This window comes from Otolemur garnettii, unplaced genomic scaffold (assembly GCF_000181295.1).
Source record: "Otolemur garnettii isolate 467f Iridium unplaced genomic scaffold, OtoGar3 scaffold00003, whole genome shotgun sequence".
In the NCBI taxonomy this organism is placed as follows: domain Eukaryota; kingdom Metazoa; phylum Chordata; class Mammalia; order Primates; family Galagidae; genus Otolemur; species Otolemur garnettii.
The window spans coordinates 25,874,130-25,889,084 of record NW_003852398.1 but is presented as its reverse complement, the minus strand read 5'-3'; the positions used below and the strand labels follow the sequence as shown (position 1 = coordinate 25,889,084).

The following is a 14,955-nucleotide window of genomic DNA, read 5'->3' as shown; positions in this document are numbered from 1 at the left end:
AAAAAAAAAAAAAAAAGAAAAACTTAGGAAGAGCATAAATGGGTGATAGACACCAGAACAGTCTGCCTTGCAGCTTGTAGGTATGAGCGACATGCAACATGGGCATCTAGCTCTTGGCAGAAGGTTGACCTCGCGCTATTATCCAATAGGACTTTCTGCCATGATGAAAATGCTGTCTAATAGGATAACCACTAGCCAAATGTGGCTATTGAGCACTGGAAATGCAGCTAGTGTGACTAAGAAACAGAATTTTACATTTTATTGAATTAATTTCAATTTAAATAGCCACATGTGGCTAATGGTTGTCATATTAGACAGCACAGGAAAATCCTTCTCAAGAGTTCCTAGCATGGAAATCCATTCTAGATGGGCTCCTTGTTCTCCCTTTGAGGAATCTCTTCTATCTCTTTTGGTTCTTTTGTCTCTATAATATCATCTTCATCATCATTGTCATCACAAATAGTTTTTATTAATAATTACTTTGTTAACTAGATTATCACATCTGGTCTCCATAACTACCATGTAAAGGAAGCATTCACATGTTTGTTTTATAGATAAATAAACTTGGATTCAGGGCAGCGCCTGTGGCACAGTGAGTAGGGCGCCGGCCCCATATACCGAGAGTGATGGGTTCAAACTCAGCTCCAGCCTAACTGAAACAAAAAAATAGCCAGGCATTGTGGCGGGTGCCTGTAGTCCCAGCTGCTTGGGAGGCCAAGGCAAGAGAATCGCCTAAGCCCAAGGAGTTGGAGGTTGCTGTGAGCTGTGACTTCATGGCACTCTACTGAGGGTTAATAAGTAAAACTCTGTCTCAAAAAAAATAATAATAATAAATTTGGATTCAAAGAGGTCCACTGACTTGCCTGGGGACATAACTATGTCATGTGGCTGGGCTGGGTTAGAACCATTAAGTCTATCTAAAGTCCCTTCCTCTCTTCTGCCTCCCAAAGTCAGGTCAGACTGTGGACCTTGATGAAACAGATAGGATAGCAGATGGTGCGAAGGTGGTGCTGAAGGAGGGGGTGCAGCGGTGACTGAGAACTCTGAGAAGCAAGGAGGGAGACAGTGGGGAGAGGAGGCCTGGCTAAGGCTTCAGAGCTTTTGTGGGTGGCTGACCTAGCCAACCCCTCCTATGCCACCCTGATGCCAGCCTCATCCCTGCTCAAGGGCTTGCGTGAGGAACCATGGTATAGCAGTCTAACATTGCCAAATAAGCCAGGAAAAGGATGCTTTCATGGCCCAACAGCCACAAAAGTCATCCATCACTGTGGAACTAGTGAGGTCAGAGATGTGCAATGGAGGCCCTACCCCAATAGTAGAGATGGGAAAATGGGCTCTCCTGGGAGATCACATGAACAGCTAGGGGCCCTGCCAGATCTGCCAGGCCAGTGTGTTCTTTACCCTGCAGCTCCCCCTTGGGTGACATTCCTCTCTCTCCCAAGGGATCCCTCCAACATCCACTTCTGCAAATAGCTCAGTCTTTCTTTTTATCTCCATACCTCTCTGCCCCTTACAGACTGCTTTCATATCCATTCTGTTCCCCAGGCCGGGGTAAGGAAAGGCCACTTGTCAAGGCCTTCAGCTCAGGATGTCCAGACTGGAATGCAGCCCAAGACTCTTGCCTTCAGCCAAGGTCTGGAAACTCACCCCTGTACACACAACATTTCTCAACCCTCAGTGGTGATATGCTGCTAGGATACAGGTCCCTTACCAGAAGTCTCACCACCTTGGGGCTAGCCCACGCCATGCCATCTTTGCAACTCTCCTCCTTGTGTCACCTTGGCTGGGGAGATTGGTCCTCCTGAGTACCTCTGTCTTTCCCAGCTTTCCTTTTGCCGTTTTTCCTGTAAATGACCTAGCAAGTGACCTTATATGGGAAAATACATCTGGAGACTCTTTGCAGTAGGAGTACAGTAGAATGGCTTCCCTATTCCAACTTCCCTGAGCCCCTCCCTCCAAAGGCCTTATGCTCTCTCCTTTGTCATTCCCAGACTGGCACCACAGATGCGGGGAAGCTCCCTGTCCTGAGGCACCCAGTGTGGGTCTCCAAGGGACTTGGCTGGAGGATGTGCAGGGCATTACCTCCCTGTGGGTGCTAACTGGTGCAACAGGCAGAGAGGGTGATTTAATCCTTAAGGAAAAGCTCAGAACTGCAGAGTTCAGAGGGCCCTAAGACTGGTGCACAGGAGAAACTGAGGCTCAGAGAGGAACAGGGACTTATTCAGGGCCATACAGATGGCATGGAACTGCTAGCATAGAGCTGGTGGTTCAGAATACCCAGGGAACTCGTTAAAAATGGCAAGGAGATTACGTGGAGTAGATCTGGGGTAGAGCCTGCACATGTGTATCTGGAGCCCCCTATGTGTATGCACAGGTGTGCGCCTGTGTGTGTTGGATGATGGCATCTTGATGCATAGCCAATTAGTCTTGGACTACCCAGGGATGGGTCACAGAGGGTTCAGTGCTAGATTTGTGGTTCAGACCTTGAGGGCCACAGCTGGTCATCCCCCAGGGCCACAAACCCAGTAGGAAAAAGGTAAAGGAAGTGCTGACCCAAAGGCCATCTGATTTTCACAGAGCCACTCACCTCATCCTAGAGCAGAGGCCACACTCTGTCTTAGCCTGGACCTGGCTAGGTGGGGGGCCCCCCTGAAGGCTATCGTGGCTCCTGGCCACTGTCCTCCAGCTGGGCAGGCCTGGTGTCTAGACTCTCAGACTGGGAACTCAGTCTTAGAATTCTTTCAGCTACAATAACAAACACAATCAGAAAATCAACAAACATTGAGAGCTTCATGTTACCAAGTTGGAAGGGACCTTATAAATAAATGGTCTCTTCCAACACACCACCTATTGCACAGACCCATTTCCTGGCATTCCTGACAGATGGTCATCTCATTGCTATTGGAAATGAGTAAGATCTGTTTCCACCCTGTGCATCTACCTCATGCCAGTAGATACAGTGCTAGGCATCATCTACCCATCTCAAGCCATCCCCTGTATGTCTCGGGGTTGGAGATAATTACAGGAAACTTTACATTGTGTGATAAGTTCTAAGTGCTCTTTCTGAGGATGGATAAACCTGTTTGAATCCCACCTGCCAGATGTGTGGATCTCTCTGACTCTCAGTTTTCTTATCTGTAAAATAGGGATAACAGTTGTACAACTCCATGAGTTATTGAGGGATGTGTACAAAGTGCCTGGCACATGGCTGTGTTGGCTCTTATTAGAATAACAATTATCCCTATTTTACAGATGCAAAAAATGAGGCTCAAAGAGGTAGGGAGACTGTTCTAAGTCACCCAGCCAGTGATAAGCTGCACTCCATAACCTCAGAGGTTTGCTTGCCCAAACAACCACATCAGGGCCACGTGGAGAGTTATTAAAGTACCAAATCCCTGAGCCTCATTTCAGCCCCACTGAATTCAAGTTTTAGGGGCCAGAATCTGTGCTTTGAAGAAGTTAGAGTTCAGTGGCTTGTGCCTGCAATCTCAGCTACTTGGGAAGCTGAGTCAAGAGGATTACTTGAAGCCAGGAGTTTGAGACCACCCTGGGCAACATAACAAGACTACTCTCTCTAAAGAAGAAAAGCTCTCCAGGTTGTTCTGAGCTGCTGGTCAGGCATTTGGTTGGCCATTTAGCTGACCAAATGTTCTAGGGGATGGGGAGTTTGCTGCCTCCCACAGCAGCCTGATTTACATGGTCAGGACCTTCTGTGCTTCTCATAGCCAGATCAGAGAGAGCCTCTCATTTGGGAGAGTTGTTCGGGGCTCTTTTCTCTATGCTCACCCCTGAAGAACTGCCCATTCTCCCTCCCAGCCACTCACACTGGCATCTGTCCCAGAGGGTTACTCATTACGTGGCTGGGAGTGGCCAGGCCCTCATCAGACACCTGTGAGAGGCCACAGACTTCCCCTCAGCTCCACTGTCCCACGGGCCTGTAAATCATTCATCCTAGGCCCTCTCCCCACCCCACTGCTCTCACGCACCTTCCTGTCTCCTCTTTCCTAGGTGCTGGAGGTGGCACAGGTGCTCAGAGGAGGGGAAGTGGGCAGCTTGGGGCAGTCTGGAGTTCTGGCCCAGAGCTGGGACTAGAGCCAGTGTTCCTAACCATCGAAAATATAAATTCACCTCTGCAAGTGGTAAAAATTTAAACACCCCAGTCTCCTTCCTACCTGTGGCTTTGCAGCCTCTGGTTCCTCCTCAGCAGCAGCCCCTATTATTGACTTCTCATATATTCTTTCACAAAGAACAGACGTGGATGATTATGTGTGTGTGTCCCCAGTTTTGATGCATAAATGGTAACCTACTATTTACACCATTCATGTCTTGCTTTTTGTCACATCTTAGAAATTGCTCCATATTGGTACATATGGAATTTTTCTTTTTTTCCTGGAATTAGGGTCTTGCTCTGTCACCCAGGCTAAAGTGCAATAGCATGACCATGGTTGATTACAGCCTTGAACTTCTAGGTTGAAGTAATTCTTGTTCCTGAGCCTCCTGAGTAGCTAGGACTACAGCTACTCCACCACACCTGGATAATTTTTTAATATTTTTGCAAAGACGAGGTCTCTCTATGTTGCTCAGGCTGGTCTCAAACTGCTAGCCTTAAGCCATCCTCCCTTCTTGGCCTCCCAGGATGCTGGGATTACAGGCTTGAGCCACTGTGCCTGGCCTATAATTTCCTTTTAATGATGGCATAATACTCCTCTTCATGGTTAACCCAGTTCCCTACTTGTATACACACATACTGTTTTTAGTTTTGTGGTATTAGAAACATCACTAAAGAAGTCTCTGTGGGCTTAGTTCCTGGAAGTGAACTTCAGGGGTGAAAGGGTATGTGTCTGCTAAATGAGGCTAGATTTTGCAAGTTGGGCTCCAAGGAAGATATTCCAGTTATCACTCCTTGGACAGCATATGGGATTCCCTGGTTTCTGGGCCGCACAGTGTGATATCAAACATTTTGTTCTTTGGCAGAGCTGTTTTCTTAGCAATTAAACTGTGTACTTCAAACAGTTCCAGCAGATAGAAGTTGGCCAATGGGCTTCTGAGCTTACCAGCCCCTCTCCAGGGCCCAGAGAGGGAGTGGCAAAGCCAGGTCTTCACTGCAGTCTTGCCAGGACAGAGAGGAGTCACTGTGCAGCTAGAGCCTTGTGTCTGTCTAGCCCACCCGCCCACCTTCATCTGGGGAAGAGCCAGGCTGGAGGTGAGGACACCTGAGTCCTGGTCATAGCACTACCAGGCAGGATGGCCCTCAGTGAATGCCCTTTCTGAGCTTTATCTATGAAATAATAGGTCCATGCTTCCTCATCAGGAAGGGTGGGGCTGAGAACTGGGGTACCAAGGGACAGGCAGCTTGGATGACCACTGCCTGCAATCTCTCAGGCCCAGGTCCACGTGGGCAGGAAGCCTCATCTGTGAGACCTCTGGGCATTTTAAAGGCCCCCGGACTACATCCACCCTGGAACTCTCAGGGGCTTGTGCTCACCATGGTCTGTTCCCTCCTTTCCCAGCAATAGGTGGAGGGGTAGTCTGCTGTTACACTCTGTCATCAATGCTTGTGGGTGCTCCACGACAGGTTCAGTAGGCCTGAAATATGGCAGGGTGAGGAGTTGTGCCCCTCATGGGAGGGGCAGTGAGAGCTCTAGACCAAGGAACATGGCTTTAGGCAGGTCAGTACCTGTCTGGGTACCTAGTGACCCTGACTATTTAGAGAGGTCAGACTAGGACTCACCAGGCCTCTCCTTTGGACCTCGGTGGCCATGTCACCCTTGTGAACCATGGTCTCTTCCTCTGTAAAGTGGGAGGAGACTACACTCCCATGACCTTTTCTGGATTTAGTCCAGTGGACTCTGTGGGGCTATAGATTCAGAGCCATGCTGGAATATATAACTTTCTATAACCACTTGGTGGTGGTGACATTAAGCAGAACTGTTGTTGAGTCAGCGTCGAATTTTCTAGGCCAAGGAGGGGCCCCATCTGGAGCCAAGGCCTGGGCAACCACTCCCTTGGCCTTTTCCTGGGGCCAGGCCTGCCTGGCCAGAGGCCGAGGGTATCCCGTGCTGCATTGGGCCGCAGACTGGGGTCAGTGGATATGAAGCGTCCAGTGCGGTTCCGCTGCTCTGGCAGAAAACCCAGGGAAAAGCTGCCCAGGAACATCTGCTGTCTCCCATTCTCCACAAAACCATTTGGCTCATGGGGAGCCCAGTGGCTATCCTGCCAAGCTGCGTAGGCTTGGTGGAGGGGGTGGCAGTTAGCACAGAGACACTGAGGGACAGGCAGGGCTGGGCTGTGACCCAGGGAGGTGAGAGCCAGGCTGTCGTCTGGGGCACTTGAGTGAGGGGTCAGTGGTTATTTGGAGACCCATCATGTCCTGGTGGGACACGTGTGTGGGGTCTGAAAGTACTTGTGTGTATCTCCTATTTATAGCTACATGCTCAGCTTCCTGCAAAGGAAACTGGTGTTTAGCCAGGCCCCCACACCAGCCAGACCAAGCATGATTCTTAATATTCTTTCCAGACAGATCTTCTATCCCAGTCCCAAAGAAAGCCCTGACATTAACCCCAGACAGTCCTCAAATCTGGTTCTTGGCCCCAGGCTGAGCCCCATAGAGAAGCTGAGGCACTGGTCTCTCTCCTGGGTTATTGTAGGTCTCCTGTATTTCCCCTTCCTCCTGCCAGTCTGTTCTCCATGCATCAGACCTCATGTCTCCTCTGCTCAGAATCCTGCGATCTCTCGCATCACAGACAAAGTACAACCCAGAGCCCTTCCCCATGTCCCATCCCTGTCCCCTTGCTCTCTGCACCCCTCAGCTTCCTCACTCTTCCTTAGACACACCAAGTAGTAGGCATGTTCCCACCTCAGGCCCTTTGTACTTGATGTTCCCTCTGCCTGGAACCTTCTTCCCAAGATATCCACATAACTCTCCCTCACCTCCTTTAGAATTTTGCTTAAATTCTCTTTCTCAGCTGGGTGCAGTGGCTTATACCTGTAATTCCAGAACTTTGGGTGGCTAAGGAGAGAACCACCTGTGGGAGGTGGGGTGTTAAAAATGCACATTGTAGGCGGCACCTGTGGCTTAAAGGGGTAGGGCGCTGGGCCCATATGCTGTAGGTGGTGGGTTCAAACCCAGCCCCGGCCAAAAACTGCAAAAAAAAAAAAAAAAAAAAATGCACATTGCTCCCAGGTTTTCTGATTAAATGATCAGGGATGCCCTAGAAGCTGTGTTTTTCACAAGCTCTGCAACTGGGAACTGCTGGTTTTAGGCTGGTGGAGCTGGCAACCAGAGTAGGGCTGTGGGTCAGGAGACCTGAGTTGAAGCTCCCCCTCCATCAGCAGCTTGCTGTGCAATGCTGAGCAGGTTGCTTCCCCTCTCTGAACCTGTAACTCTCTGCTGGGCATGAGAGGAATACTTGCCTCTGGGCTGTCAGTCTGCAAGCCTGTGACTAGGGAAAGATTGTTACCCCCAGGACAGGGTTATATGTCCCTCTCTACTTCAAGTTCCTACTTTAAGGAGACTGTATTGCTCTTCCTCCTGAGAGCCCTACTGGAGCTTTCTGCAGACTCTGCCTCCCTCCTCACTTTCCCTTCTGTCTCCTTCTGGTTCTCAGGTAAGACTCGAACCAAGGACAAGTACCGTGTGGTCTACACCGACCATCAGCGCCTGGAGCTGGAGAAAGAGTTTCATTATAGCCGTTATATCACCATCCGGCGGAAATCAGAGCTGGCCACCAATCTGGGGCTTACTGAACGGCAGGTGTGTGGGTGTTCCTTTCTCTACCATAGGAGTGGTGCGGGGACTCTGGTCTCTAAGCTGCCAAGAAGATCTTGGAGCTCGTAGAGGAAGAACAGTGAGGTTAAGTCTCTAGGTCATTTTCACACAGCACAGCAGAAACTGAGCTGCTGTCACCTGGACCCCCAAACTCAATATCTTTGCCCCAAATAGTGGTCTAAGGGGATCTGATTACTCATAGGCCACAGCAGGCTAAGGTCAGTACTGTAAGAGCCATCAAGTGCCATTTAAATTAGAAGAGGGAGCAGTCATAGGGAAGAGAGGAAATGCTTCCTGCAGTGATGTGAGAGCATGGCCTAGCAAGGTGGGGAAGAAGGTTACTGAAAGTAAGGGAGCAAGATCTGGAGGGGAGAATGCACCCAGGTGGCAGAGGGGTGGCTGCAGCAGGAGGGAGGCTCACTGACCTCCCTCTCTCCTTCTTGTTCTTGTCATTCCTCCCACCGCTTGCCCCATCTCTGCTCTCTAATCCCATAGGTGAAGATCTGGTTCCAGAACAGGCGGGCAAAGGAGCGCAAAGTGAACAAGAAGAAGCAGCAGCAGCAACAACAGCCTCCACAGCCACCAGTAGCCCACGATGTCACCCCCACCCCCACTGGGTCAGCTCTTGGGGGCCTGTGCCCCAGCAACACCAGTCTCCTGGGCACATCCTCCCCAATGCCTGTTAAAGAGGAGTTTCTACCATAGCCCTGTGCCCAGCTTTGTGGGCCAGGGGACCTGGGGACTCAGGTGCTGGGAATGGGCTCCTGTGGGGAGTCAGAGTCCCAGCCCTGCCCCATCCTTCTGGGTCACTGTGGACAAGTCACCCCCACCCCCACTACATGCCCTTGGCCCATCTGTACAAAGTCTGAGTCCCAGCCCTGCCCCATCCTTCTCGGTCACTGTGGACAAGTCACCCCCACCTCCATTACATGCCCTTGGCCCATCTATACAGAGTCTGAGTCCCAGCCCTGCCCCATCCTTCTGGGTCACTGTGGACAAGTCACCCCCACCCCCACTGCATCCCCTTGGCCCATCTGTACAGTGAGCCTGTTGGATAAGAACCTCTTCCATCTCCTGTGTTCTAGGCTCCAGGGTGAGAGGTCTCAATCTCATGGGGACACTTAAATCTCTAGAGGGCTGGGGAAGGCCTCACTTCCTTCAAGGGGTGGGGTGGGAGGCTGCTATAGGGACAACTCCACACCTGATCTTGGAGAAAGGAGATGGAAGTGAGAGAAGATGGAATGCTTGCAGACCCTGACCTGAGGAGAAAGGAATGGTCAGGTTTCCTTGCCTCTTCCTGCGGTCTTACCTCCTTCAGCCTCATCTTACCATGCCCTGAACCCTCCCCAGGCTGGGTTCTGATGACCACCCGGCTAGATTACAGAATCCTGTCCCCTCACTAGAGGTTCTCAGTGAGGCCTCTAAATTCAGAGAGAGGCCTCTCAAGGGGAGAGGGGGCAGAGTTCGCTCTGCTAGGTTTCTGCTAGCCCACTGGGCTGTCCATCAGAACCCACTCTCCAAGGAGCCCCCAGAGACTTTCTCTGAACCAAGCAGAGCTCACAGCTGGACAGGTGTTGTATATAGAGTGGAATCTCTTGGATATACCTTCAAGAATAAATTTTTCCTCTTTTTAGAAATGTGTAAGTCTTTATACATAGCATTAAAGAAACATTTTAAAGAAGTACAAATCATCCTCACTCTTTCCTAACAATTTTATATTCCTTCCCCATTTTTGTTGGCCTACAACAAGGTCACCTTTAAAATACATTTGAAAGATCAAAACAGGACATTGTTAGAATAGGTCTATGTAAAAATTCGAGTCCATTTTATAAGCAGAATCCTCCAACTTAATACGTCAGTCATTTGAATTTTCCAAATACTTTAAGTTCAGGTTTTTCTTCTAACAGATGACATTGACTATGTACCCCTAGGTGCCAGGCATAGTTGGGCCTGGGAAACACATAGTTTTTGCTCCATAGAAGCCCCAGTTGAGTGGGGACGATTGACATTATCCAGGTGTATGGATAATGCTGGTATAACAGGATAAGGGCCCATCAGAAGTGTGCTCTGGGCACCAGGGAAGCCAGAGCATCTAGGGAGTACAGCATGTTCCTAGCTTATCCCAGAAGGTTGGAAGCCTTCCTGGAGGAGGGAATGTTTGAACTGAGACCAGAGGTCTAGTGAGTGCTGGTCAGACCAAGAAAGAAAGAAAAATAAAAGAGAATGTGAGCAACATGAACTTAAAGCATAATTTTTTAAAACTCCTGAGAGTCTGCTCTCTGGGGCCTTCTCTCCCCAGGGACTCCAGTGCCAGATGCCTACCCCTCTGTTTACTGTTCTGGGAGGTGGCCAGGCCATAAAAAGTGTGCACAACTTTCTGCCATCGCCCTTTGCTCCCAGGGTACATGATAATAATGCACAAGGTGGATCTGGTCCTGGCACTGGCCCTGAGGGCAGCAGGAACTTCTCTTTTCTTTCTACTAGTGACCTGGCAGACATGGCTTCATCAGGAAAAGTGAACACCTAAGGCATGGGAACCAGGTGTACCAAAGGACAGCACCAGGGTCCTATGAGCAGAGGGAGGCAGCTAGTGGAAAGGTGGTTGGTACTAAGTGAATAGGGTTTTCAGGTCTTAAAAAAATTTTCTCTGTGACTCTGGGGCAACTGCTTCCCCTCTCTGGGAAAAGTTTCCCTACCTGTAAAAATGGGAAGTCTGTCTACCAAAAAGAAATGGCTCTGGGCTCGGCACCTGTGGCTCAAGTGGCTAAGGCGCCAGCTACATACACCTAAGGTGGCGGGTTCAAATCCAGCCTGGGCCACCAAACAACAATGATGGCTGCAACCAAAAAATAGCCAGGTGTTGTGGCAGGTGCCTGTGGTCCCAGCTACTTGGGAGGCAGAGGCAGGAGACTCGCTTGAGCCCAGGAGTTGGAGGTTGCTGTGAGCTGTGATGCCACAGCACTCTAGCCAGGGGGACAGCTTGAGGCTCTGTCTCAAAAAAAAAAAAGAAATGGTTCTGGTCAAGCAACTTTGGGAGGTCCTGCAGACTCCGCTCCTCTGGGAGAGTCACACTGATGCATTGGCACATCAATGGTTCTGACAAGCCCTGCAGTAGAGAAACCCCTTGAAATTTTTTTTTTTTTTTTTTAGATAAAGTCTCACTCAGTTGCTCTGGGTTGAGTGCCACAGTATCACCTTAGTTCACAGCAACCTCAAATTCTTGGGCTCAAATGATTCACTTGCCTGAGCTTCCCAAGTAGCTGGTACTACAAGCTCCTGTCACAAAGGCCTACTATTTTTTTCTATTTTTAGTAGAGACAGGGTCTCACTCTTGCTGGTCTCAAACTCCAGAGCTCAAGCAATTCACCTACCTCAGCTTCCCTAGGATTACAGGTATGAGCCACTGTGCTCAGCCTTTTTTTTTTTTGTTACAGTTTTAACTCTATTGCCCAGGCTAGAGCACCCTGATGTCAGCCTAGCTCCCTGCAACCTCAAACTCCTGATTTCATGTATCATGTGCAGGTGCCTATCACAAAGCCTGGCTAAGTTTTCCTGTTTTTAGTAGAGATGGGGTCTTGCTCTTGCTCAGGCTGTTCCTGAGCTCAGGGGATCCTCCTAGCTTGGCTTCCCAGAGTGCTAGGATTATAGGCATGAGCCAGGGTTACCTGGCCCCCTTGAATTTTCTTTAATCCAGCATTCCTCATGTGTTGCTACCTCAGAGGCTCCTGTTCATACTTCCTGGCAGCCCACTGAACTCTATACACTCTGGTGGGACGTGCTGGGCCGCAGAACCTCGCCTTCTCTGTGACTCAGTGGAGACAGTATCATAGGTATGCTTTTGCTATCAGATGGTGGCCTGGGTTTTAGCATGACTACTTTCAAGCTGTGGGACTTCAGGCAAGTTGCTTAGCTTTTTGGAGCCTCAGCTTCCTCATTTGTCAAATGAAAACAAAATACCCTGACTTGAGAAATGTATTTTGCACAGGGCCCAGCACACAGTACGTGTTTGTGGTTTGGCCACCTGCTCACAGGACGGTTGCATCCTGGTATGAGATGCTGGCAGGCCTGACTGATGTTCCACCTACCCTTGGCCTCTGGGAGACCTCTACCTGGCAAGAGTTCAGTGGCCAGGCCTGGGGGAGCTGGAGGAGTTGCCTACATGGGAGGTCAGGAGGTTGGATGGGGCCCACAGGTTGGGTTGGTGATCACCTGTCGATGGGTATCTGAGCTCTGTGATGAAAGGAAACTTCTCTAAGACAACTTACAAGCAGTGTGATAGGCTGCCTTGTGCCTTGTGAGTTCCCTGTTGTCCACAAAGTTTCACCAGAGGTTGGAGTGGTATCATGGCTCAGGAAAGAGATCCCTCAGATCTTGTCATACCCTTCAGCCTCCCAGAGATAAGCAGTCTTCCAACTCTCCTGTCAGGAACGGCTGATTCTGCTTGCACACTTCCTCCTCTGCTGGGGGCAGGCACTGGTGATAAAGACTTAGGATCCAGAAAAAATGTCAGATCTGGCCTGACCTAGCCCTCCAAGACTCGTAGCTTGGTTGAAGCCTCTGGCAAATCAGAATTGTGCATATCACTGCTTTGTTTTACAGACAATTTCAGGGAGTCCGTAGACTCCATGCTTAATGCTAGGAACTCGAGCTGTGAAGGAGCTAGTTCTCGCTCTGCCAAGAGACTGGTGTGGACTGAGCGGAGCAGCCGCAGCTCTGCTGTATAGAGGGGCTCAGGATGGAGTGGTGTGTTTTGAAAGGGGTGGTCTCCAGCAGCTAAGGATACATGTATGCATGTGTGTGTAAGGGGCTGCAATGGGACAGGGCTTATGACAAGAGGACCATGGAGCTCTGAGTAAACAGCCTGGTTCTGGGGGATGAGACGCCCAGCCAGGAGGACATGGAAGGGGCAAGCATAGGCCACCTAGGCCAGGCAGCCTCAGGGGGTTGTGGGGGGCAGTCCTTCCCAGTGGGGCTGCTCTGGAGCCACTTTCTCTGAACCACACCAGATGGACGAGCAGCCTGGAACCTCATTTTTCAGTCACCACTCCCTGGTGTGACAAAACACATGCTCTACAGTGATAAAATCTGAACGTTTAAGCAAATTAAAAATGTTTATTTATATGCATTTAAAAATATCTCCCTATATAATAAAAGGAAGTACATTTTCATCTAACACTTTCCTTAAATCAGCACATATCTCCATTTCACTTCTGGTTTGATGTGACACACAGAGATAGAAAGAAGGGGAGAAGGGAAACTGAGTATTTACCATTGGATTCCTAAGTAGTTACTTTGCTAGTAGTAACCGAACACCCTCCCCCTGGAATGTGGGAGAGAAGCAATTGTCAAATGTGCTTGTCACTGAACTCCTAGCCAGTTGTAAGATCATAAAATTGAAGCTTCAATGGATGGACTGATTCATGTAGACAATATCGTCTAGAAAATCTTGGGGTTTTATTTGTTTTATGAAAGTGCAGTCTTTCCGACCAGGGCTGTGGTGATAGGGGAGAGGAAGGTACAGCGCTGGTATCTGAAGGTGGGGCCTGGGTGAGTTCAGACTCCTGGGTTTTAGGCATGACTCTATCTCTGCATCCCTGAGTGAGAGACCCCCTCTGGATCTCAGTGTCCCCATCTGACAGGCACCGCACAGTCCCAGTGACTGCCACTGATGCTCAGTGGACACTCCATGATGTTTCTACTTAAGGAAAGCCGAAGGCCTGGCCCTCCTCCTCTTTCCTTCCCTAGCGCTGGCTCTGTGAAGTGAGGGGATTTGGGCTGCTAGGAAGGGCCCATAAAGAGGCTGGTATTCTTGGCTTCAGAGCCACCTGCCTCTCCTTACTCCCTATTCCTGGGGTTCTCTGCGCCTTCCAAAGGTCCTAATGAAACTCAAGTGCCAGAGGAGGGAGCAGTTCAGCAAGGCTACTACCCTTCTGCAGGAGATGTAGTGACAGGCCCTAGGGACACGTGGAGGTGGATCCTTTGAGCCCCCTTGGATTCAGGAGCCCTTCACCTGTGCCTCACCCCAGGTGCAGCCCATGGCTCTCCATGCTTTATCTTCAAAGCCCAGAGATTCAGTGCTCTGTATAACATTGGGTGCATGTTTTAACTCCTCTGAGTGTCCTTACATATTAAATAAGATGGGCAAAGCTGTCTTCTCAGGGTGTTGGAAAGAGTTAAAAATGAGATCTTGGTTGTCAAAGTCCATCATCATGCACAAAGTAGGGCTTGCTTCATATTCATGGCCACTGTAGGCCCCTTATGGGTGGGACTGGGGGGAAGGGACAAAGGCAACACCTTTCTCCTGGGTCTGGAGAGCCCATAGCTTGCCCTGGGCAGCTAGGCTGGAACAGAAGAGCAGCTGGTTGGAACCTGGGGGGCAGATGTGGCCCTGGGACCTGGCTAGGCCTTTACTATAGCCCATGCTTTGATTAAAACCCTTGCCACTTCCTTCAAGCTCTGGGGGTGAGAGACAGCAGATCCTTCTTTATTCTCATCCTTCCCCAAGGCCTCCCCTCAAGCTGACTGATTGTAGAGCAACCTTGGATAAGACTAATGTCTGAATTGGACTCTGAGGGTGAAAAGGGCACAATTTATAATGTATACAATGGTCCACTAGTGCATATCAGTCAGTCTAACAAACCAACACGTACAATTACTCTAGCTAATAATTTCCCATCCTAGGCTGGTAGCTCATTTTACGCATATGAAGCCCTAGTTTTCCCAACGCCATACTGCCAGTGGACAGGAACCCAGTTGCTGATAATCTGAGTCACCACACATCACAATGACATGGTGACACTTGTCTATCCCTTCTCCTTGCCCAAACCTCCCCATTTGGTTTTCATCCCAAGGAAAGGAACAGTGCTGAGGACCACTACTAGCCTGGAGAGTCCATGAGGACTGATGCTATCTTTGATGTCACTCATTAGTTCTATGACTTTGAGTAAATAACTTCTGTCCTTCAGTTTCCTCATTTGTAAAGTAGGAGTAATAATACCTGCCCTCCAGGTTGTTAAGACACCTCACCCAGGACCTGGCACATTTTAGGTGTTCAATAAATAAGAATAAATATCTGACTAATGGAGTGGGCAATAAATGTTAACTAAGCACCTACTATGTGCTGGGCCCTGTGCTAGATGTTTTCTATGTTCAATCTCCCTGAATTCCTCACACTCCTCCAAGGCAGG

The 14,955-nt window shown here is 49.5% G+C and overlaps 1 protein-coding gene across 1 annotated transcript in view; it reads left to right on the top strand.

The window, feature by feature from the left end:
* Positions 1 to 8,539, top strand: part of CDX1 (caudal type homeobox 1) — a 16,823-nt gene extending 8,284 nt beyond the window's left edge. The window contains exons 2-3 of the mRNA XM_003782041.2: positions 7,608 to 7,753; positions 8,264 to 8,539. Coding sequence (XP_003782089.1) covers positions 7,608 to 7,753; positions 8,264 to 8,473 — 356 coding nt within the window. The 3' untranslated portion in view covers positions 8,474 to 8,539. The remainder of the gene's footprint in view (positions 1 to 7,607; positions 7,754 to 8,263) is intronic.
* Positions 8,540 to 14,955: the final 6,416 nt, after the last annotated feature.